A 26,627-nucleotide genomic window follows, 5' to 3' on the forward strand; every position below is an offset into this window, starting at 1 on the left:
GTTAAACTTCAGTACCAAACCTATGCTGAGTTTGCCTCTGATAAGCTTCGTTCCTTAAAACGATGGTTAAAGTCTGCATCTGTGAACACTTTTGATCAGTTACTTAATCTAGTTGCTCTTGAAGAGTTCGTGAGAAGAGTTCCACACTCTATCAAGGTACACATTATCGATAGGGAGGAGACTGATGTGCTTAAAGCAGCCCAATTGGCTGATATCTACTCACTTCTGCATCGCTCACCCCCCAGGGAGAGGAAAACCCAGTCACCCACTGTTAGGTTGCCTGGTAGTTCCAAAGGTGCTGATAGTAATAAGAACACAGATAGAAACAAAGATGGTAAGCAAGTGGCACAGAACACTCCTGTCTGTTTTTTTTGTAAAAAACCTGGGCATATAATAAATTGCCCAGACCCCAAGTGCAAAGTGGCCAAGATCTCTGCAAAAAAGCCTGTTGCTTCCATCCAATCCATGCCACCCAATGCTAATTCTCCTGATCCATTCCAGCCATTCCGTTCCACCGGTACAGTCGCGCTTGGTCCTGGCCAACAGGAGCACTCTGTCCAGATAGTGCGGGACACTTGCGCTGCTCAATCCCTCGTCCGGAAATCTGCCTTACCCAATATCCAGGATAACTATACCGGAGAACTGGTATATCTGAGGGACTTTCACGATCCCTTCCCCACTCTTCTGGCCAGAGTGCACCTGAACTGTGGCTTGGTCCAGGGAACTGTCACCATAGGGGTAAGTGAAGATGAATCATTACCCATTCCAGATGTTGATTTCATTCTTGGCAACGATCTGGCTGGAGGACTTGTTTACCCTCCTCTAGTTGTTAGTAAGTCTCCTTTGCCTCAGAATCCAACAGATGATCTTGAACAAGACCAACCTAACTTATTCCCTAGTTGTGCCATTACCAGATCACAATCCAAAGGTAGTACAGTAATTAAACCTACCCTACCTCCCCAAAGCATCATTCCTACCATATTTTCTGAACAAAGTCTTAAAGAGGCACAACAAGGTGACACTTCCCTGATTCAATTGCATAATAAAGCCATTTCCAAGGATAATATAATCCATCCTCCTTCATTTTACCACCAAGATGGAGTACTCATGAGAATGTATAAGCCATCCCAACTAGGTGATGATGACACATGGGCTGAGTACCATCAAATAGTACTACCAAAAAGCTTGCGGCATCCTGTAATGGAAGTTGCTCATGCAGGCCTTGCAGGCCATCTAGGTATAAAAAAAACTTATTCGAGATTGCTAACTGAATTTTTCTGGCCAGGCATGAAGAAGGATGTAACTGACTTTGTTAAGAATTGCCATACTTGTCAAGTAGTAGGTAAATCGAATGAAGTAATTCCACCTTACCCCTTACAACCCATTAGAGTACCTGCTGAGCCTTTCCAAAAGATTATTATTGACATAGTTGGACCACTTCCTAAGACCAAGAAAGGCAATCGGTATATACTCACTACTTTGTGCCCTACCACTAGATATCCTGAGGCATTTCCTTTAAAGAACATTTCCTCCAAAAATGTGGCCAAAACCTTAACACACATGTTTACAACATTTGGCATTCCTCAGGAAATCCAGTCAGACAGAGGTTCTAACTTTACAAGTGAACTATTTACCCAGGTCCTTAAGGAATTAGGGATTAAACAAACTCTGTCCACAGCTTACCATCCACAGTCGCAGGGTGCATTAGAGAGACTACATCAAACTCTCAAGACTATGATTCGTAAATTCTGCCATGAGGAGGATCATGATTGGGATGAGGGACTGCCCTTCCTTCTTTTCGCCATTCGTGAAACACCATCTGACTCCTTGGGTGTTTCTCCTTTTGAACTTTTGTATGGAAGGAAGGTAAGGGGGCCCTTAAAGTGATCAAAGACCATATGATAGCTTCACCCACCAGTAAACTGATAACTGTCCAACAGTACATAAATTCCCTTCAGGATAAATTGAGTAAGGTTCGAGCTTTTGCTAAGAAGAACTTAATTCGTGCCCAGACAGTCATGAAAAGTCACTATGATAATAAATCTCAGGTTAGGGAATTCAATGAGGGTGATATGGTTTTGGCATACATCCCTGTCACTGGCTCTCCTCTACAAGCAAAATATCACGGTCCATATAGAGTTCAGAGAAAACTATCAAATTACAACTATATATTAGAGACCCCAGACCGTCGCAAGGCAACTCAACTTGTTCATATTAACTTACTTAAGCCCTATAAGCACCAGGAACCACCAGACAACTCCCCGAAACTCGTGTTACCCGTAGACTTACAACACACCATAAATACAGCAAGCTCCAACCCTCCTGAAACCTTGCATGAGATCCCTTGCATCCGCCCTATGGTTCAGGAGCCGGAGTTAGCTAACACCATTCCAACCCCTCCACTGTCCAACTCGGAGATACTTGACAATCTCCAACAATATCTCCAACACCTCACACCAATACAAAAAACAGGATTTAGAAACAATTATAAGACGGTACCCTAAATTGTTTAATAACAATCCTGGCCGATGTACCATCACCTCTCATAAAGTAAAGTTGGTGCCAGGAACCCATCCAATTAAATGCAACCCTTATAGGTTACATCCACAGAAAAAAGCACAGATGCAGAAGGAGGTGGAATACCTGTTGGACCAAGGATTAGCAGTCCCAAGCCAGTCCCCGTGGGCATCACCCTGTCTAATCGTGCCCAAGGAAGATGGACAAATACGTCTCTGCACTGATTATCGTAGAGTCATCTCTGTCACGATCCCAGACGCCTATCCACTCCCCCGGGTAGATGATCTGATTGATGAGGTGGGACAATCTCGGTTCATTACTAAAATTGACTTGCTTCGGGGCTATTACCAAATTCCTCTAACCGATGATGCTCAGCTCATCTCTGCTTTTGCTACTCCTTTCGGGCTTTACCAATATACTGTAATGCCCTTCGGTATGAGGAATAGTCCTGCCACTTTCCAGCGGGCCATGAATTATCTATTGCAAGACTTAGATGGAGTATCAGTCTACCTGGACGACATACTAATTTTTTCTCCCCACTGGCGGCAACATCTCTGCCAACTCTCTGAGGTGCTGTCCAGACTACACGACGCCAACCTCACGGTGAAGCTGGCCAAGACCACTTTTGGCCGGGCCACGGTGACGTACTTGGGACATGAGGTGGGCAGAGGAGTCTTCCGTCCCAAAGCAGCCAACATCTCTGCCATCATCCAGTACCCTGCACCCACTACCCGGAAGGCGCTGATGCGTTTTTTTGGGAATGGCCGGGTACTACCGGAGATTTTGCCCTAACTTCGCCAAGGTAGCTGCTCCACTCACCAGGATGACGAGTGGCTCTGTACCATTCATTTGGACGGACGACTGCCAGACCTCCTTCAACCAACTCAAAACGTTCCTCACTCAAGATCCCGTGCTGCTCGCCGGACTTCAACAAGCCGTTCATCCTACACACTGACGCCAGTGAAGAAGCTGTGGGAGCCGCCCTGCTTCAAGAGAAGGAAGGCATACTACACCCTGTCTCCTACCACTCTGCAAAACTGGACGTCCATCAACGTCGCTACTCCACTATAGAGAAGGAGCTACTCGCCATCATCTCTGCCATCAAAAAGTTTGAGTGCTACCTTTCTCCTAACAGTGCCCCTCTGCAAGTGTATACAGATCACAACCCCTCTCATTTCTGGATCGAAACAAGTTCTCGAATCAACGGCTTTTAAGATGGTCCCTATACCTCCAACCCTTTAACATCGACATTCACCACATCAGAGGTTCAGAAAATCTCCTAGCAGACACACTCAGCCGCCTGTAACACAGCCTCTACGACACCACCTCTTCGATGGGGTGTCGTTTTAGGGGGGAGGTGTGACGCCCCCACTAAACTACTGGAGTGCTGGGCTCCCTCGTTACGGTTGGATCACCGCCTCGGAGCCCCACACGGCTAGGTGAAACAAGCCGGGCTTCACCCGTGGGGGTATATATACCGCTGCTTCAGTCAGAGAAGGCAGACTCACACTATTAACGGCTGACAGTGTTCCTCCTCCCTGAGTGGGTTTACACCGCCCCATTCACCTCCCTTACGGTAACAGTGCTCGGTGACCTTGTGGCGTGGAAGAGGGTGTATATCAATTTTGTATTATTTGTATATCATATAATTCTATATCTTGCCTGTAACTGTTTCCCTTTGTCCGTTTGCTTAACTACCTGATCTATTTGTCTTGTTCTTTGTGCAGTAACTACTGTTTGTTATAACTTTAATCTTTGTTATTAACCTTGTTACTTGTCATAATGTTGTTAGGTACTTTTATAGTGTAAGGTTTAATATTAAAGTATAGTTAAGTTCCACTCTGTTTCTTGTGTCTTTACCTTACACCAAATGTGGAGTCCGCCCCGTAACTAGATAACCACGCGGCGGATTGTTACAACAGGTATCACCCAGAAACCAAAGGACAGTCGTCCCGGTGGAAGCATGCAGGGTCACCTCTGCCATTAAACCATGACAGGTCCGCAGCTAGGAGAAATGCACGTTGACTTTTTTTTTTTTTTCGACTTATCGGTACTTCGGTCCTGTGCATCACGAATACGCACCAGAAGGTCAGACTGTCAAAAAACATTAACACCCTGACGTTATGCATCGCCTTCGTGAGGCAGTTCGGCAAGAGAGACCAGACCTTTGGAAATCGGCAAATTGGAAGCTGTACCATGACAACGCCCCTGTTCATTGTACTCAACTGATTCAGGAAATTATTGCCAAGCACAACATCTTGCCGGGCCAATAGACTCTCTGCTCACCAGACATGGCTCTGTGCGACTTTTGGTTATTCCCCAAGCTCAAAACTCCACTGAAGGGTTCCCGATTTGAGACTAGAGATGAGATTATGATGAATGCGACGAAGCACCTACAGGAGGTACCGAAAACCGGCTTTGAAAAATGTTTCAGGCAGTGGAGAAAATGCTGTGCTACGTGTGTCAAGTAAGAATGGGCCTGCTTTGACGAGGATATATATATATATATATATATATATATATATATATATATATATATATATATATATATATATACATGTGTGTGTGTGTGTGTGTGTGTGTGTGTGTGTTATATTCATTATGGACAGACTTCCAAGAGTGAGGATGACTATGAAATGAAACTAAGATAAATTCCAAGTTATTTGTTTTTCTGGCGACACTTGGCATTTGTAGAATCGATGCCACACCCCCTAAGGGTCCCAAAATACAGTGGTCAGTCTCGTTATATCTATAGTGTCCTTGGGTCAGCTATTCATGCAGTGTGTGTGGAGGGAGAGAGAGAGAGAGAGAGAGAGAGAGAGAGCAAACGATAGCGATGAATGCAAATTGAATGCAAATTGAATAAGGACGAGGGGATCGAGAAACACTGAAACAGAGACAGGAGCAAAGCAAGTGACAGCGAGGAATGCAAATTAAATGGGGAGAGAATCAAGAAACAACTTAAATACGGAGAGAGAGAGAGAGAGAGAGAGAGAGAGAGAGAGAGAGAGAGAGAGAGAGAGAGAGAGAGAGAGAGAGAGAGTAGTTACATTGATTCGCAGCCCATGCAGACATTGCGGTCTCAACGAGGTACTCCAATCCTAACACTAAAGGTAGTATTTAAGTCGCGGGGAAACAAGGTAAGGAGTACAACAGGAAAGCGATTGATTTAGTATATACTTTGTTGGATATAAAAAAAAAAAAAAAAAAAAAAAAAACTTTCACATGATATGTAGGAAATATCAGAATGGGAAGAGTAAGGGTGTATGCTTTTTCATTTTAAAATTATTTTTAAAGTTTCTTTTTATATTAAAGATAACAAAGAAAGGATCCTACCAGTTATGGTGTTGTGTTTTTGGGGTACACTAAGGACTAGGGTATGCTAGGTACTGTACAGTAAATGAGCGGAAGAAGGACAAAATACTGAGAGAAATAGACTGGAATAACGAAGGGAGGAAAAGAGTAAAGGAGGAGGAGGAGGAAACTATATGTACTGGAAGAAGGAGAATGGAAAAGGATATAGGAAGAGGGAGAATGATTAAAACTGGAGGGAAGAAGCATAAAAATGAATGAAAAAAGTGAGCAGAGCAACCAGGTAAAAAAAAAGATGGTAAAACGAAGAAAATGGAATCAGGGGAAGAGAAAGAAGAAAGGGAGAAGTAGAAAGACAGGAAGGAATATAGGAGGACGAGATGGAAGAGGAAAAGGAGAAGGGGTTGGAGAAGGACTGTATTTTGAAATGATTTTTGGCTACGGCTTCCTGCCTCTCCACCTCCTCTATAACTTTCCTTCTTCATCTTCTTTTTCTTCTTCTTGTCCTCCCCCTCCTACTCATGGTCATCCTCTTCTAGTCCTCCTCTTTCTCTGGATTCCCCGTTCCCCGTACTTACTCTTATTCTCTCCTATTTCCGTTTTCTTTCCAAATTTCTCATCATTTTCATTTTTGAAGGATATTTATTGAAGCTGGCAGACAGTATTGTCTCTGCATACTCTTTCCCTCTTGTGAAATTTTTGATTAAGATTTAAAGAAACAAATAAGGAGGAGAAAATAGAAGCAATAAGAAATGAAGTGGAAGATAGATAGATAATAATGGAATAGGAAGAGGGAAGAAAGAAGAGCGAAAAATTAAAGAGGAAGGGGAAGGAGAAGGAAGATGCAAACCAAAGTAAAACATAAAGAGGAATAAAGCTGCATGAGGAAGAAGGGGAAATAATAACGAGGAAGAAGAATAAAAACAGAACGAAGAGTTACTAAGAGGGAGTGAGAAAAAAGATAGAAGAGGACTGAGAAAAAAAAAAAATGTGAGAATGAGGTTGTTTTGAAACGACCATTGTTGCCTGCCGCTTTCTCCTCGTCTTCATGGTTATCCCTCTCTAGTCTTTTTCAGGATTTCCCTCTCATATTCTTTTCCTCTTTTCATCCTTCCTAAGCTTTTTCTTCATTTTCCTAACTAAAGATGAGAGGTACTATGTGGTGAAAATTTGCTGATCGTAGGTTGCCAGTTTGCAAAATGTTGTCAGTTATTTTTTTCATTACATGTAAAACATCAACCGCTCTTCTTTGACAAATATCAATGGGGAACAGCTTACGTTTCCTCAGTGCAGCACAGGAAAGCTACATTTATGTGACCCACTCTGGCAATTTTTCACTAGCAATTATGTTCCACAGTCTTACACGTGATCAAAGTTGCATTTTTTTTTTTCAATTCATCCTCCAGTCTGATTTCTTTGATGCACATCAGAGCCAACATTCTTATCCAAGTTACTGACATAGAATGAAATCACGTTTATGATGTGACTCAAAGTTCAGAATACAAAGCTCTCACTTGAAGACAACAATGATACCGACACCCTAAACAGCTCATCAGTCAAAATTGCACTAACGAGTATAATGTTCACATTTTTTGACAAGGAAGTAGCCTTGACCAAGAATTGCAGCCTGTGGTTTGTTTTGTTAAGAAACGTTTGTGTGAGTCAGAGATGCAAATGATGTTAGAAATGGAATAGTAGGTGACTGCTTAGCCAAAACATAGTGCCTAGCCATGAAGGGCTCATTACTCAGCAGTTCCACTGGTGTTACATCTACCTTATTGACGTGACTTACAACTGTACGATGTCTGGTTGTTTCCAAGTGGAGCTCATGATTAAAGAACTTTTTGGCACAACAGAAGACTCCCGGTCTTTGTCACGAATTCAGTAGCTCGTATTATTAGTATGGTAATTCGTGACACTGTATTAGTACTGTATTATATTGGGAATGCTTGAAAAGTTGAAATCCGTAGATTTTCGCTTAGTTAACCACTCGCTTCTGCAATCAGATTTGAAACAAGTTTTCATAATATTCGTCATTGCTTCATGACTGTCTTTATTTATAGGTGTGTTTCACTGAGTGGTATTTTTGTGTAATTGTTGTTCCCACGTCTTGCCTCTCAAGCCGTTAAGTTAAGCCACGTCCATTTCTCATGCCCCTATACCAGGCGTTGGTTATGGTAGTTAGTGTCGGACAGCCAAAGGAGTAAGGTGTTATCGTGAGCATGGCTGAGAGCAAGATCTCCAGCAGTTCTACGATTTCCCGCATCTCTCCACCGAGTTGGTGATCGGCAGTAGTGGACGTCAGTGTGTGAACTGCAGCGCCTCGAGCAGTTAGGGACGCCCAGCCTCTTCACGGCTACAGCTCCGATTTCCTCAGCTGACCAGTATTCCCATTCTTTTTTCCTAGACTTGAGGTTATTTAGCTATTTGTTTGAGTGCATGAGTGAGTGTATTTGCTTTGCTATTTTGAATTCACTGAGATTCTTCTAATGTAAATTTTTGTTGTAATTAATAAATTTACAGTTGTTTTCTTTGAGCTTAATGTAATTTTGAATTGTGTTTGATTTCTCGACATTGTGCTTTCTTTAAATTGCTTCTCCCAGTTTTCACAAATTTATTATATTAATCACAAGTGGTATTTAGGCCCGTTCTTCGGTATTAAATCTTAAATCCGTTCTGCCATCTAGGAGTTAACACTAGCAAGAACATGTCCATTATTATTAGTATTAATTATCGATTATCAGGGGTAAGAACACTTTCTCAGAGGCCAACAGGACAAACAATACAGCATTCGAGAGTGATTAGTCTCTGTTGTGTCCTGTTGAGAAAGTTCATGAAATTCTCGTCTTTAGAGATTTGGCAAAGTAAACCACATAAAAGTAAAATTTACTACTTAATTTCACAGGTCGATTCCTTTGTGTCAATCGACTGTTTATTTGCATTTTATTCTTAATTCCACGTCCCTCATGACAGTCTTAAATGATAAATATCCCGAAAAACATTAAGAATTAATTCCAGTGATGTAAGGAAGCATTTAAAAGGGGATAGCTGAAGTGTGTGTCCAGGAAAGCTGAATTTGCTGACAATTCGAACTTTTTGGTCACACCTCATTTTTTTTTTTTTTTTTTAATGTGCTCGACTCTGGGCATGGGCTTCACAGCCTGTTCCCAAGGCCCAGTAGTCCTCCTACATATCATACACCTCTACATATCACCACTTTGGCGCTAAAACCCATTGTCCATATTTAATACATGCTAGGGCTATCTCACACAGGACTGGTGTATTAGTATCAGTGGGGGTATTTTTACATGTCGGCGGGTCTTCTGGTTGATCAGTAAAGTCTGTTTTATATGAAATTCAAATCCTTAAACTGTTCCCTGCCCCATCGGGGATCTGAACCTGGGTCCGATAGGACTGCAGGCCACCTCTCTACCAATTGAGCCACCAGGAACTTTGCAATATCACCGATTTTGCAACAACTAAAAATTAATATATATATATATATATATATATATATATACAGTATATAATATATATATATATATATATATATATATATATATATATATATATATATATATATATATATATATATATATATATATATATATATATATATATATATATATATATATATATATATATATATATATATTATAAGTATATATATACATACAGTTGACTCTATACAGGGGTTTCATCCGCCCCTGTGTGGCGTATAACTCTCATGTGTGGGGAGGCTCCCCAAATACAGCTCTTCTCAATAGGGTGGAGTCAAAGGCTTTTCGTCTCATTAACTCTCCTCCTCTTACTGACTCCCTTCAACCTCTGTCTCTTCACCGCACTGTTACATCTTTATCTCTTTTCTATCGCTACTTTAATGGTCACTGCTCCTCTGAACTGTCTGCTTGCATTCCTCCACCTCTACGACGGGCGCGTAGCACCCGTCTGGCAGCAAACTCTCGTCCCTTTTCTGTCCAACTCTCTAATGCAAGAGTTAACCGTTACTCCCAGTCTTTCATTTATGCAACAGGTCAGCTCTGGAATTGTCTCCCTCTGTCTGTATTTCCTGCTGCCTATGATCTCCAGTCTTTCAAACGCAGTGTGTCCAGGCATCTCAAAATGATTGGATCTTGAATTTGGCTCTCTATTGTATTTTGTTTCTCTCTTGAAAGGAACTGTTACTGCGGGCTCATGGCCTTTGGTTCCTTCTTCCTCGCATAAAAAAGAAGTATATAATATATATATATATATATATATATATATATATATATATATATATATATATAGTATATTATATATATATATATATATATATATATATATATATATATATATATATAGTATATTATATTTATATATATATATATATATATATATATATATATATATATATATATATATATATATATATACACAGGGTGTAACGGGACTTGTGACAAAAACTTACACCAATGATCTATCATGTAATTTTGAGTATATTTTGTTCTATAACATATACTCTCAGCGACCCCAGTTCAGTACCCAGCATTCGGCTTTTAAGTGTTAAAGTTTGGTGGGTAGCATGCACCATTGGGTGGGAGCTTCGCAGGGCGACTGGAGACGAGTATTATTAGCTCATACTGTACTGTACATAAAAATCCCATATCCTATCAGTACAAACGAGTTTTAAGAAGAAACTTTACGTAGTCTATTGATTCTTTAACATCGTCATGCATTCCTGCAATTCTTTTGCACAAATCGACTGTAAATTAAGGATTAAATTCAAATTTTATGGCTTGTGTGGGAGAATGGAGGGAGGAGAGGGGTGGTGTGTTTTGCCAGATGTAATGTGTGGTTTGTAGGATATTGCTAGCAGCATTATCATAACACCCACAGCTCATACAGTGGAAAGACATTTGCATAGGTTGTGACTAGCATCACACTAAGTCAGGAGTAATATTATTATTCATTACAATTTTTCTGCTGCAAATAAACGTGGCACCAATGCTTTCATATGATGTTGACGTGAGAAAAGTGACACAGGATTGCCAATGTAACGACTATGCAGACCTATTTCTTGCTTCTACCTACTACTTAACATCTGACGACATGGTATCTAGCTACATTTTGGATATTTTTTGACATTTTTAGGTGATACTCTAGAGATTTAATCGTATTTTCTAGCGACGTTTTGCAGTGTTTACTATCTAGCTACATTCTAGCAAGTTTCCAGGACTAAACTAGCGAGACTGATGATCAAGACTTGGCAGCCCTGCGTCCAGTGTCATTTGAACGTGAAAATTTGCAGGCGAGACACGCACCTGTTCTCCGCGTTCAGCTGTTCACTGGGTTCATGAAACAACATGCCATGTACGTACAGCAATCAAGAATATACAGATATCGTTTATTTTTACGGATTCTGCGATGGTAATGCCAGTGTTGCAGAGAGGAATACAGGTGGAGATACCCAATGGCGCCACGTTTACTCTCAGCAGAAAAATTGTAATAAATAGTCGCCTTCCTGACGTAAAGTGAGGCTAATCTCCCATTACAATAACGCTTTTCCTCTGAATGAGCTGTGGGTGTTACGAAAATGCTGCTAGCAATATCCTACAAACCACACATTACATAACTGGCAACAACACACCAGCCCCTCTCCTCCCTCCATTCTCCCTCACAAGCCATAAAATTTTAATTTAATCCTTAATTTACAGTCGATTTGTGCAAAAGAATTGCAGGAATGCATGACGATGTTAAAGAATCAATAGACTACGTAAAGTTTCTTCTTAAAACTCGTTTGTACTGATTGGATATGGGATTTTTATGTACAGTACAGTATGAGCTAATAATACTCGTCTCCAGTCGCCCTGCGAAGCTCCCACCCAATGGTGCATGCTACCCACCAAATTTTAACACTTAAAAGCCGAATGCTGCGTACTGAACTGGGGTCGCAGAGAGTATATGTTATAGAACAAAATATACTCAAAATTACATGATAGATAATTGGTGTAAGTTTTTGTCATAAGTCGCGTTACACCCTGTATATATATATATATATATATATATATATATATATATATATATATATATATATATATATATATTTATATACAGGCTGTGTCCCCCCCTGTGGCGGGGGGTACACAGCCTGGCCGCACTATGGGGTGGTACTACTACTCTGCGGCCAGGTTGTGTTAGGAAGAATACTGCCACCGTATTCCCTGCGTGTCGTAAAAGGCGACTAAAAGGGGCAGGGTGAGGGGACTAGGGACCCCCTCCTCTGTTTTTTAGTTCCTAAAAAGAGAGGCCAGAGAAAGGGATGGGGGATGGAGTTGTCCCCGTACCCTGAAGATTGGGTCTATGAATGTGTGTGGATGTAGTACGATTGAGGCTAAAAGGGAGGAGATTGGGAGAATGTTTGTGAGAAGAAAGTTGGATGTGTTAGCTTTGAGTGAAACGAAGATGAAAGGGAAAGGTGAGTCTATGTTTGGAAGTGTGAATGGAAGATTGTCAGGTGTTGATAGAGGAAGGGCAAGAGAAGGTGTGGCCTTGTTACTGAGTCCGGAAGTACAGCAATGTGTGATCGAATGGAAGGAGGTGTCATCGAGACTGATGTGGGTGAAAGCGAAATTTGAACGTGAGTTGTGGGTGTTTGTGAGTGCATATGGGCCTGGTAGTGTTAGGGATGAACAAGAGAGGGAGTCTTTCTGGAATGATGTTGATGAGTGCCTGCAGAGTTTTGGAGCGAATGTGAATGTGGTAATGATGGGAGATCTGAATGCTAGAGTGGGAAATGTAGCAGTTGAAGGCGTAGTTGGTATGCATGGTGTGCCTGAAAGAAATGAAAATGGGGAACAAATGATAGCGATGTGTGTTCAGCGAGAGATGGTGATTGGGAATACGCTGTTTGAGAAGAAAGATATTTATAAGTATACATGGGTGAGACAGGAGGGTGGAAGGGTTGTTGATAGAGCTTTGATGGACTATGTGGTTGTGTCTAGGAATGTAATGGGAAGATTGTTGGATGTGAGAGTTCTGAGATGGGAGGGTGGAGGTATGTCTGACCACTACCTGGTCGAGGGAAAGTTAAGAGTAGGTAAGAGATGGGTGAGAGCTAGGAGGGTTAGGTGTGGCAGGGAGGTTTTGAAAGTGAGTTGGATAAAAGGGAGAAAAAAATAGAGTATCAGGAGAAATTGAAAGATGAGTGGAACGCAGTGGAAGATCGGGAAAATGGCAGCGTGGAGGAGGAATGGCAGTTGTTTAAGAGTGCTGTGGTGGGGCATGCAGAAGAGGTGTGTGGTGTGAGACGTGTGGGTGGTGGTGTAAGAAAAGGAAGTGAATGGTGGGGTGAGGAAGTAAGTATGGCTGAGGCTGAGAAGAGACGTGCATATGAAGTGTGGCTGCAGAGGAAGGATGAAATGTCATATGAAAGGTATAAGGAAAAGAGGAATAGAGCGAGAAGGGCTGTGCGTGATGCTAAAGTGGCAGCAGATGAGAGGTGGGGTAGGCGGCTGACAGAACTTTCAACAGAATAAGAAAATGTTTTGGAAGGAGGTGAAAAGGGTGTGAAAGGGAGAGTCTGGGAAGGAAGAACGAGTAAAAGCAGAGGATGGAAGGATGTTAATTGAGATGGATGCAGTAAGGAAGAGATGGGCAGAGTATTTTGAAAGATTGTTAAATGTAGAGGAGGAAAGGGTGGCTGAGATTGTGGCGGATGGAAGGGTGCAAGGAATAAATGTGTTGGGAGAGTTGAATGATTCTTTGATCATGAAGGAGGAAGTGGAGAAGGCAGTAAAGGAGATGAAAACAGGGAAAGCTGCAGGTATGGATGGGTGTGCTGTGGAATGCCTGAAGGGTGGTGGAGTGACTATTGTTGACTGGTTAGTAAGACTGTTGAATGTGTGCTTTGAGAAAGGTATGGTGCCAATTGACTGGGCAAGTGCTTGTGTGGTCCCGTTGCATAAAGGCAAGGGTGATAAGTATGAATGTACTAGCTTTAGGGGTATAAGTCTGTTGAGTGTTGTAGGTAAGGTGTATGGTAAAGTGTTAATTATGAGAGTTAGAGAGGGTACAGAGGGAGTGATTGGTGATGAGCAGTGTGGCTTTAGGAGAGGGAGGGGATGCGTTGATCAGGTGTTTGCTGTGAGACAAGTGTGTGAAAAGTATTTAGTGAAAGGCAAGGATGTGTTTTGGGCATTTATGGATTAAGAGAAAGCGTATGATAGAATTGATAAGGAGGCTTTGTGGACTGTTTTAAGATTGTATGGACTTGATGATAGGTTACTAAAAGGGGTGAAAAGTTTTTATGTAAATAGTAGAACGTGTGTAAGAGTTGGAAATGCTGTGAGTGATTGGTTTCCCGTGAGAGTGGGGCTGCGACAGGGATGTGTGATGTCGCCTTGGTTGTTTAATATTTACATGGATGGTGTTGTAAGGGAGGTGAATGCAAGAGTTTTAAGTGGAGGTCTGAGTCTGGTGAATGTTGATGGTGGAGAGTGGAATCTGAAGCAGCTGCTGTTTGCAGATGATACTGCACTGGTGACTGACTCAGAGGAGAGATTGAGACAGTTGGTAGAGGAGTTTGGAAGGGTGTGTGAAAGGAGGAAATTGAAAGTAAATGAGAATAAGAGTAAAGTGATGAAGTGGACGAGGTTGATAGATGGTAGGGGGATGAATATAGTCTTGAATGGTGAGTTGCTTGGGAGGTACATTGTTTTAAATATCTAGGGTCACATGTTGCTGTGGATGGAAGAATAGATGCTTAAGTGAAGTTTAAAATAAATGAAGTAGGAAAGGTGCTGGGAGGAATGAAAAAAGTGTTTAAATGTCGTTCGCTTAGAATGGATGTAAAGAGAAGGTTGTATGAGGGTGTTGTGGTACCGACTGCGTTATGTGGGGCTGAAACATGGAATATGGGTGTAGCAGAGAGGAAAAGTTTGAATGTAATGGAGATGAGGTGCCTGAGGAGTATGTGTGGAGTGATGCGTATGGATCGGGTGCGAAATGATGAAGAGCGAAGGAGAACTAGAGTTGTTCGGGAGATGGCTGGTAGAGTTGAGCAGAGGGTGTTGCGATGGTTTGGGCATATGGAGAATATGGATAATGAGCGATTGGTGAAAAAGATAACTAGATCTGATGTGAGAGGTGTAAGTCTGAGAGGAAGACCATGAATAGGATGGATGGACAGTGTGAAGAGAGCGCTGGATGCGAGAGGGATGTCTGTTGAGCAAGGAAGAGTGGCTGTGCGTGACAGAAATAAATGGAGAGAAATTGTGAATGAATAAGTGATGACGCAGCCCTGAGGGGATATTCTCCCGCATTTGGTCTGATCAGCTAGTCAGGTCAGGTGCGGGTAAGGGGATGGGTCTGTTATGATGTGGCAGGGGTAAACCAGTTCTGCTGTCGGGCCCTGCTGCGGATGTCACTGATTGCATTGCGCAGTTGACCCTTGTGCATTGTGGTGCGGTGAGGATCTGTCTGTTCTCCCCTATGGGGATAAGATGCGAATGAATGTGTCTGAATGGATGAGTAAATGGGGAGTGTGTCGTCCTGTCTCGGCTACCTCCCTTTCCTTGGGGGAAGCAGCCTAGTTATATATATATATATATATATATATATATATATATATATACATATATATATAAATATATATATATATATATATATATATATATATATATATAATATATATATATATATATATATATATATATATATATATATATATATATGTATATATATATATGTATATATATATATATATATATATATAAATATATATATATATATATATATACTGTATATTGACTTTGATTTGTAAGACAAGATCAGGAGAATTACCATGATCTTGCCTAAGGGAGATGAGAAGGGAAGTCAAGATCTCGTCATCAATTCAGTTCACTGTCATCCGTCAGTGGCTCATGAGCAACTGAGTTGAAAAACCTCCATGTGACGCCGTAACGCTTGATGCGCAGCACGGACGCGTTTTTGTCAGTGAGTGTCCTGACATGTTACTATGTGGATTTTGGCCGGTATGTATGGCCAACATTGTACCTAGCAAAACGAAATGTTGCATAGTGGTAGGTTTCCATCCAGACCAGGCCTTAGAGTGAGATTTCCCAGTACTCCATGGGGCTCCAGCTCCACAGAGGAGCAATGCAAGTCTTTTGCCTTGAAAAAAAAAAAAATGCACAGTGGTAGACCTCCTCCCAGCCTAAGTTTTAGGTATGGGTGATGGGCATCATTCAGGCTTTCTGTCCATTTTTTTTTTTCTAGGAACGTGAATTTTTCACAACGGTACACCGAGATCATGTTTAACCCCTTCACCGCGGGGCGTCACTTTCGTGAAACTCAGGCGCAATGGATCATACTGTGGGGCGACACTTTCATGACACTCAGGCACAATGGATCATAATGCAAGGCGTCACTTTTGTGATTCTGTGTTATTTTGAATTCTCCCGGGCTTACAAGTGGTGGCTTGTATCATCTATCAGTACTGCCAATGTCCAACACTAGTAGGCACTCCAAATCTCATCTGTATTCCCATCCATTGTTGACAATTTAGCCATTTTTCCCCATTCCTGACTCCCCTCCCTACCTCCCCTCCATTACCCTCTCCTCTCGCCTGTCCGGCCATGCGCGCCAAGCAAATCTTCCCCTGAATTTTCCACTGATTTCATCCATTGATATAAGCCCTATGCCCTATTCTTATACAAAATAATATATACCAAAAAGAAATAAGGTAAGTGATAGTGCTATACACCTGGAATTGGCTAATTATCACCTGACAACACCTCACATGCACTCGTTCGCTAATTTCCCATGGAAATTTCCCCTTTGAAATATGCCGTATAAACTATTCTCGTAATAAAAATATATATAAGAAAGGAAGGGAGAAGCCTAAGTGATATTTACATTCGCCTGGAAGTACCTGTTTTTTTATGTATTGTCGAGATTTCCTACCAATCATTTTTTAGCATGTATTGCTAATGTCCAACAATAGTCAGCACTCCTCTCATCTGTACTCCCATCCATTGTTGACAATTTAGTAATTTTTCCCCGTTCTTGACTCCCCTCCCTACCACCCCTCCATTACCCTCTCTCCCCTCCCTACCTCACCTCCATTACCCTCTCCTCTTGCATGCCCGGCCGCGCTGCACCAAGCAAATCTAACCATGAATTTTCCAGTGATTTCATCCATTGAAATAGGCCCTATGCCCTATTCTTATACAAAATAATATATACCATAAAGAAAAAAGGTGATAGTGCTATACACCTGGAATTGGCTAATTATCACCTGACAACACCTCACGTTCACTCGTTCGCTAATTTCCCATGGTAATTTCCCCTTTGAAATATGCCGTATAATCTATTCTCGTAATAAAAATATATATAAGAAAGGAAGGGAGAAGCCTAAGTGATATTTACATTCACCTGGAACTACCTATTTTTTTATGTATTGTCGAGATTTCCTACCAATAATTTTTTAGCATGTAAGTTAGCAGCTGTCACCCTGTTGTCATTGTCAACCCTTGCCTGCCCAAATACGCCGCGTCATTCAGTTCCTTGTCGTCCTCTGAAGTCAAACCATGTTGCACTCAAGCCCCGCCATTTCCGCCGCTTCTGCACCCATTGCAAGGGACCCTGTGACCTCTACCCCTAGAAAAACTCGTCAAGGAAGCAGGAAAGGACTAAGTGACTCAGCAGTGGAATGTGAACTGGCAGAATTATCAATGATAATGATAGATAGTGACTTCGATCCTTCGGGTGGATCGTGTGATGAGCCGGAGGAGGAAATCGTGACAGAAACTCCTAGTACCAGTACGAGTGCTTCAGTGTCCCAAGTTATCCCTAGCTCCAAAGGAAAGGAGCCCTTAGTGCAGCACGGGAAGGAATTTGAGAAGGGAGTGAAAAGGCGGCGGGTTAGCCCAGGAACAATGGCCTCGCATGACCCAGCCCGCCATGAGTTCCAAGGTGAATCACCTCCTCGCTCCCCTAGCCCCACTTCACTAATTTCTTTCTCATCTTCAGCGGAATTTTCTCCTGAGTCTTCATCGCTGAAGTCACCACCAGCACCTACAGTGAAGGCAGGCCATAGGGGAAGAAGAAGTAAATCCCTGACTCGTAAAAGTAGAGTAGCAAGTAGAGTAAGGGCTGCCAGTGCTACGCGGCAACCTAGGGTCAGTGTGATTGACCTTGAAACAGCCCAGTCTTCCTCACACCACCTTCCACCCTCACCCACCCTACACTGCCATGACAGGGAATCCTGGACGCCTTCATGTGGACGGAAGGTTCTGATTTCATCCCTGAACATCTTAATTTTGACGAGAGTTCCTCAGGGATACAGCCTGCCTTCACTCTTGACGAGGATGCTGAGTGTGTGGACTTCCTTTTTGCCTTCCTCGATGATGAAGTCATGCAGCACATATGTGATGAGACAAACAGGTACGAATCACAACATCCTGCAAGTGGTGCAAGTGCAGCAAAGATGCAACAGTGGACCATGCTGGGAGTGCAGGGGCTGTATGTGTCCTTCGCCCTCATGCTTCTCATGCCACACTCAAAGAAGCATGAGTTGGAAGAATACTGGTCCATGGACCCCTTACTACCCTCACCCACCTTCAGTAAGTACATGGCCAGAGATCGCTTCCGGAACATCATGGGAAAGCTGCACTTCGCCAACAACAATCTACCTTCCCAAACCGACCCACTCTAGAAGATCCGGGAGATTCTGAGCAGAATGAAGGATAAGTTTATGTCATTCTTCCACCCTTTTCAGAAGGTTGTCATTGACGAATCCTTGGTTTTGTTCAGAGGACATCTTAGGTTTGTACAGTACATTCCAAGCAAATGCCATTGCTTTGGAATCAAGTTCTTTGTACTGTGCGACTGTAAGATGGGGTACATCGTTGACTTCGTCATCAATTCAGCCAGCACGGTCGATCTAGACAAAACACACCCCCTTGGCTTCTCAGGCTTGTAGTGAAAGTGCTGCTTGAAAGGTATTTTGGTGAGAATCATGTGCTGTACACTGACAATTATTATACAGCACCGAAACTTGCTAAATATTTTTCAGAGCACGGCATCGGCTCCTGTGGCACTGTGAAGAGCAATCGTGCCCACTTCCCCAAATTCCCAGAGGCAGGAAACTCGCAGCGAGGAGACGTGCACCTACGCAAGTCTGAGAAGATGCTTGCAATATGGTGGCATGACAAGAGGGTTGTGCACATGCTTACCACCGTACACAATGGGGAACTGAAAGACAGTGGGAAGGTCGACCGTAGGACAGGCGAACCTGTGAGGAAACCTCATGCTGTCATAGACTATAATATCAACATGCGGCTGGTGGACAAGTCCAACATGATGATTGGAGAGATCGACTGCCTCAGGAAGAACACTAGGTGGTACAGGAAAGTTTTTCTACATCTCATAGACATGACGATGCTGAACGCCTTCATCCTGTACAAGATGAAGGTAAAGCCACCCAAGTCCTTCTCCTTGAGGTTGTTCGCCTTGACTTGTGTTCAGCAGCTGCTTAAAAGATATGGTAGGGTGATAGCAGCAGGTCCAAGGTGGCATGCAGTAAGACTTCCCGACAGACTTGAGCAGAGGGCGTACATGGATCAGCACAGACTGGTGCAAATGCCTGCCACAACCAAGAGGAAGGCTGCGATCTGCAGGTGCCAGGTGTGTGCACATACCGCCCGACGCACACCTGAGCAAAAATGCACCTCTTGGCAGTGCACTGAGTGCCAGGTTCCCCTCTGCATTACCTGCTTCTTTGATTACCACAGCCTGAAGCAGTTCTAAAAGTGCAAGTGGAAAATGTAAATAATGTGTAAATAATGTATAAATAATGTGTAAATAGCAAGTGAAAGTAATGAATGTAAATATGATGGAACAGTATAATATAGGTTTATAATTTACTGCAAGTGACAGTGCATTACATAGTGTAGGTAAAATAGAAGTGTAAATATTGAAAATACAATAGAAAATGTAAATAGAAATGTAAATAATTAGAAATATAAGAATATGAGTACAAATACTTGAAGTTATGACAGTGAAAGTGAAACACCGTCTCTCTATACGTATTTTACTGAAAGGGAAATTGATTGCCTACAGTGACAATAAAATACTATTACTGAAGGAAACTTATCGATAAAGACTGAAGATATATATAAGTGTTATATAGTAATAGGAATATAAAGTGTGAGTGTTTTTAAGAATAATAAATGACAGAACACCAGCGGCGAACGAGCGCAAGTGGGAAGGTCATACGCACTCGTAATTTTCATTGCTTTCACAGTGTTTTTTTTTTTTTGGAGTATGGATTCCAAACTAATTGAAAATCATAGAATAGTGTTTCTAATGATAAAATCAGGCTGTGGTAATCATATTATGGGTTGTCAGAAAGTGTAAAGTGGAGACTTCGTTACCCAACTTCAGAGGTCTCCACAAGTCCTACAGTACTCGACGAAGGCTCAACAACATCCCAGGAGAAAGCTGAAGGTATGTGCCATACGCATATATAATTTTAATATTCTAGATCTAATAACTAATTTTTGGCAAATATTTTTGGAGAGTCTGTCGGAACATGAATATGCCCGCGGGACACGCAAGTCAAGCCAAAACAACCCCGCAGTTTAGGGGTTGAGGTAAAATGTGAAATTGCGGGGGCAGTATTCTGGGGTCTTCAGCTGTGTAGTAGGGCTGAACATTTGTGATGTGCTGGTTTATACATGCACTTCACCCCATCACCAAGACAGTGTAGGAAAGGGTCAACGGGTTTCAGCAGTACTGAAATGACAATGGAAAAGCAGAAAACCTGACAGTCAAGGCAAATTATCAAATAGAAGCTCAAGAGTCATGCAATTTATTATTGTGAAATAAATCAAGGAGGCACACTGAACTATGTACTCAGGCAAGCTATTCCACAACTGTCCTCTAACACCTGTCGTGGATTTCGGATTTGAATATTCCCGCCCACGACAGCACGTTTTTTTTTTTTTTTTAATTATTGTATTCCATAATTTGGGGTAAGATATTATTTATCACTAGAGATAAATCAGGTCATGGAGAAAACAACCTATTTAGTTATATAATTATTCAGTAATGTTAAGTTTCATTTGATTTACTTCGTGCACGAAGCTGCTCGAAGCTGACCAGTTCTCTCTCTGCTGCCAGGAGTTCAGTTCTCAACCTGCCACTAAATAGTAAACATATGTACCTCAAACTCTCTACAGTGATCAGCTATCTCTCTGCTATCAATACCGTCAACACCACAGCTAAGTACTCAGCATATTTAATAGGCCTAGAATATCTATACTGAGTACTGATCAAAACACCATATTCACATACTGTATATTATAATGGTGAGTTGTTTCGCTTTATGTTAGTTAATAATTAAGACCCCCTACAGTGATAATAACTAACATAAATTGGTGCCGTGACCAGAATTATATCGTGATAAATAATACGGGGTTGCGGGTGTGAGAGCTAGAGTATTGTTTGTGCTGTGTTGGCGATCAACCATATGTTGCGTGGGGCACCAGGGGAGGCTGCGCATGGTTGGGGGGGTGTCGGGGTAGAGTTTGAACCCTCCCTAGCAGAATATCCGTCCCCTTTGAAGAAAGTAGCCTTCTTTGGGCATTCCTATGTCCAGAGATTCCCACTAGGTCGTCAGGTGCAGTATCCAAACGATGCTCCAGCCTTTTATGTCCGCAAATTTGGCGTGCCTGGTGCCAAGGTGAACACAATTAGAGATAGTAAAAAATACCAGGACCTCCTAACATACAAGCCAGACTTAACAATTCTGATCATCGGGGGGAACGACTTGTCCCGAGATACGGCCTTGAATCAGTTGGCCCTCGATATAGAAGCCTAGGCTAAGGAAATTGAGGATGAATCAGGGGGCCACTGTTTCATTGTCGGCATCGAGAAAAGGACGAACTCCCGAGGTATGACCTATGAAGAATATATCCAGGCCAGAAGCGGAGTGAACCTGCTTGCGAAGAGAACTTTTCCTTTCGCACAGGCTCGGTTTATCTTCATGGGGATGAATGAGTCTGACCTGTCATGGGATGGGGTACACCTGGATACACCAGGCAACAAAAGGGTGTTGGATGGCCTTCTGAAAAGAGCGTGTTGCTTTCATGGGCAACAAGCTCCTTGTGAGGGAGTTTAGGGTTTGATCTCCTGGACTGCCTAACATACAACCCTCACAGGAGCTTGACAAAATTATTTGTCAAAATTTTAATATAGAATTTCGGCTTAATTTTATTTCATTTTCATTGGATTCTGCCCAGGAAATACTACATTTAACTTAAAATCTGCACTTGCTGTCATCTTTCACTTATTTGCCTCTCATTAAAATGGATAGAATAAAATCATTAAAGAGGCTTAGAGCAGCCAAAAAGGGAGCCATTACTAAACTGACCACTAACTTAACAGAATTTATAGAACATGCCGCAACCGTTCATGATATCAAAGGAATGAAAGTGACGGTTGAGAAAATCCTCGCTGAGATCGAGTCTTACAATCAGGAGTTGTATGAATTATATCCTGATGAAGACCTAGAAGAAGTGGTCAGTGATATGGAATATGTTAATAAGGTCAACAGACACTTGATAGAATTAGAGAGTGCTCTAGAATTACCCGCCAAGGACTCGGTAGTAAAAGAACAGGCAGAGAGTCGGAAAGCAACGGGAATTAAATTACCGTCTCTGAAACTGCCAATATTTGATGGTGATCCGATTCAGTGGCTGGGTTTTGGGGAGCTATTTGACTGTAGTGTGCACTCCCGAACAGATCTGACAGACCTCCAGAAATTTACATATCTTAAGGGACAATTAAGTGGTGAAGCGCTCCAAATTATTAGTGGATTCAGTTTGGTAGCAGCTAGTTATGAATCAGCAGTCACAGTTTTAAAGAATACATACGGTCAAGAAGATCGCATTAAGGCTGCTTACATTGCAAAATTATGTAATTTACCTCCTTCAACTCATGAAATGAATGAACTAAAAGACTTTTCTGCATCATTTGAATGGGCGTTAGAATCACTACGTGCAATGGGAGTAACCGTGAGTGAAATTTGTGCTGTTTTGCTCTATAATAAACTCCCTAGTACACTTTCAGAAGTGATCAACCGTGAACTTACAGAGAAGTGATTGGATGTAGATGATTACATTCGTGTGCTAAAGACGGAGGTATGTAATGTCAAAAGTAGACAGAATCCCATGGAACATTTGGATGCGACCGCTACGGCAGCATATACAGTGAAGCAAGTGAAACACGGTGAACCTATGCAGAGGAATGGATGTAAATTGTGTTTTAAACCAGGACATTTTTGGGCTAAGTGTACAAAGTATAAAACAAAGAAGGCAAATTTAAGAGAGCAAAGCAATTGAAGCTGTGTGCCGGATGTTTGTCGGCAGATCATGATAGTCAGGGTTGTACAAATCCCAAAGTAAGGTCATGTCGATATTGCCAGCAGAAACACTACAACTATTTGTGTCCGACTGCTCGTTCTGAACCCCATGAACATACAGTAACCCAAGAAGAAACAGTGACAATGGCTGTGGCTTCGAGTCGTAATGCAGTATTGTTGCCAACGATTCAGATCCCATTGGTTACTCAAACGGGCCAGCAGAGCAAGGTTAGGGCTCTATTAGATCAATGCTCACAACGTACCTTTGTTCTAAGATCAAGTTTAGCAAACTTGAAAGTTAACAAGATGAGAAAGGAACGTTTACAACTGCAAGGATTTACTGGCTCTATGGGTAGTGATGAGTATGAGGTAGTGGAGTTGTTTTACCGCCATCGTAGAAAGGTGCGCAAGTTGACGGCGGTGGTTGTAGACGAACTACCTAACTATAAGCCAGGGAAGGGGCTGCAACATAATGTGCGGGATCTGAAGGTTCGGGGCTACAAGTTAGCAGATCAGAGTGTCACCAATGGGGATATGGTCGAATTGCTGATTGAGGAGGACTTTTATTATCACTTTGTACATGCTGGCTATATAAGGGAAGGAGGCATAATTTTGTTACCCACAATTTATGGTTATACACTGAGTGGCACTTATCGGTCAGAAGAAGAAGGTACCGGTACTCATGTAGAGCAGGTAACTATTCTGAAACTGGCCGTTGATCCGATAATGGAGTTAGCAAATATTGATGGCAGGAATACTACTCCAGATATCAAGGAACTGGCAGCTCTATGGGACTTAGATCACATAGGTATTAGTCCCAATGAGAACGATAAGAAGGAAGAGAAGGTATTAGGTAACTTCTATGAAACGGTGCAATATTCCAAAGAACAGGTACAATATGTTGTGGAATTACCGTGGAAAGAAAACGTTGATAAGTTGCCTGATAATTTTAAGTTAGCCTTGGTCAGATTAAGAGGTTTGCAGCGCAAATTCATAAAGGATCCCAACTACTGCAAACAGTATAGTAAAGTCATCCAAGATCAGTTAGAAAGAGCATTCATAGAAAAGGTGGAGGACAAGAGTCTGGTAGGACATCCTGTACACTATCTAGCTCATCATGGTGTCACAAAAGATAGCTTAACAACACAAATTAGAGTAGTGTTTGATTGTTCAGCTAGAGAGCATGAGAGGGCATATAGTTTGAATGACTGCTTACACGCAGGCCCATCTTTGGTTAATGACCTCACACAGATATTGTTGCGCTTTCGGTGTCATCGTTTTGCCTGGGTGAGTGACACTGAGAAGGCATTTCTTATGGTGGGGTTATCTGAAATGGATAAGGATGCCACTAGATTTCTCTGGCCTGTTGAACCTTTAAATCTAAACAGCCCTTACATGATATATAGGTTCAAGGAAGTGTTGTTTGGAGCCACTTGTTCCCAATTCCTCTTGAATGCCACCATACAAAAACATTTATCACTGGTTCAGGAGGATAAAGCCTTGATTGATAAATTAAGGAAAAGGTTGTATATTGACAATTTGCAAGGAACCAAGGAAGATGAGGATGCTTTACAACAATTGTATTGGGTTGCCCTGAGAGTATTTTCAAGTGCCAATTTGTCCTTAAGAGAGTGGGTAACAAACAGTGTGAAATTGCGGAAGCTACTCCACCTAAAAGGTTTGGCTTCTGAAGTTCAGGACAAGGTAAGAGTATTTGGCATTAATTGGCTAACTGATATGGATATGTTACAGGTGAAGGGACACGAAAGTAGACCCACAGTAGTGACAAAACGTGAGCTGTTGAGCATAACTGCAGGTGTGTTTGACCCTCTGGGAGTATTATTGCCGGTGACCATCCGTGCAAGAAAATTTGTACAAGATCTATGGCACATTGAATGTGGGTGGGATGTTCCCATACCGGAAGATAAGGAGGCTGAATGGCAGGGGATATATGAGGATATGATTAACAGTACCAAAATTGTATTTCCCCGCCAAGTAACTGATAGTAAAAAGGTCACGCTGCATCTATGTAGTGACGCAAGCACCACAGCTTATGGTGTAGCAGCCTACTTAGTCAGTGAGGGAAGTAGTAGATTAGCTATGGGAAAGGCCAAAGTAGCACCCATTAAACCCCTCACTCTACCAAAATTAAAACTGACTGCTGTCATGCTAGCATCTTGTCTCGCCAAGTATATTTATGAGGCCTGTGCAGACGAGTTAAGCATAGAACATATACCTCTGGATGGATAGCCAGATAACCCTATACTGGTTGTCTAGTAAAAAACTGTTGCCTGTATATGTTCAGAACAGAACTGACGAAATAAAGGCATTAGTCTCTGATGCTGAATTTCGTTGTAACCACAAAGGACAACCCCAGTGATATGGTTTCCAGAGGGAAGTCACATGCGTCCTTAATAAGTTCTTCTTTGTGGTGGGGAGAGCCCAAATGGCTACCTCACCAAAAAAATGTGGCCGGAAAATGGTCCATTTGAGGAAGCTGGGGACGCCACCACGGGTTGTCTCCTCGAAGAGACCCTGTCATTGCCAGTATCGGTAACCCTTCCTGCCATATTGAATTGGGAACGATATGGTTATGTGAAGACAAGGCATGTGATGGCATGGGTATTGAGATTTATCAAGACACTGAAAGATAGGAGACGAAGAACACATGAGGCAATGCCGGCTTATTTGACAGTGCCGGAAATAAGGACAGCAGAATCAGTAATGATTAAGTTAGCTCAAATGGAAGAGTACCCTGAGGATTACCATTATTTATCCACTGGAAAGGGCACACCAAGTAATGTGATGCAGTTAGGCCTCTATATGGAAGGTGGGCTGTTGCGTTGTATCGGTAGGTTACAGTTGTCAGACTTTGAGGATGAAGCAAAGTACTCTATCCTAATACCTAGTAAACATAGGTTAGTGGCTCTCCTTCCACAAGGTGTGTAACCTTAGTGGAGTAAGTTATGTTGTAAGTTATATAAGACAAAGATTTTGGATTCCTAGGATCAGACAAGTTGTAAAGGTTTTAAGGAAATGTATAACTTGTAAAAGGTTACAAGGTGCCCCATATAGTGCTGTACAGGCTCTGCCATTATCATATTTTAGGGTTCAGGAAGTGAACCCATTTCAAGTAACAGGAATAGACTACACAGGTGCTCCACCCATTAAAGAAAAGGGTACTGTAGGAAAATTATATGTAGTCCTGTGCAATTACTACGGCTATACACAATGAGATGGTGTCAAACCTCTCCTGTGAGTCCTTCATTCATGCCTTCCGTCGGTTCTGTAGCATGAGAGGCTTCCCTGAACTCATAATTAGTGATAATGCCACTACATTTATAAGTGGAGCCAGTGTGTTGAGGGAGTTAAAAAAATGATCCAAGGTTAC

At 42.1% G+C, this 26,627-nt stretch overlaps 2 protein-coding genes across 2 annotated transcripts; both read left to right on the forward strand.

The window, feature by feature from the left end:
• Positions 1-22,181: 22,181 nt before the first annotated feature.
• Positions 22,182-22,976, forward strand: LOC145394913 (uncharacterized). Its single transcript, XM_080268662.1, has one exon. The coding sequence runs from the start codon at positions 22,182-22,184 to the stop codon at positions 22,974-22,976; it is 795 nt and encodes a 264-aa protein (XP_080124788.1).
• Positions 22,977-23,542: 566 nt separating this feature from the next.
• On the forward strand, positions 23,543-25,486 carry LOC145394914 (uncharacterized). Its single transcript, XM_080268663.1, has one exon. The coding sequence runs from the start codon at positions 23,543-23,545 to the stop codon at positions 25,484-25,486; it is 1,944 nt and encodes a 647-aa protein (XP_080124789.1).
• Positions 25,487-26,627: the final 1,141 nt, after the last annotated feature.

The sequence above is a fragment of the Coenobita brevimanus genome, chromosome 29, assembly GCF_032717465.1.
Source record: "Coenobita brevimanus isolate Jiangsu-jjx chromosome 29, ASM3271746v2, whole genome shotgun sequence".
Classification (NCBI taxonomy): domain Eukaryota; kingdom Metazoa; phylum Arthropoda; class Malacostraca; order Decapoda; family Coenobitidae; genus Coenobita; species Coenobita brevimanus.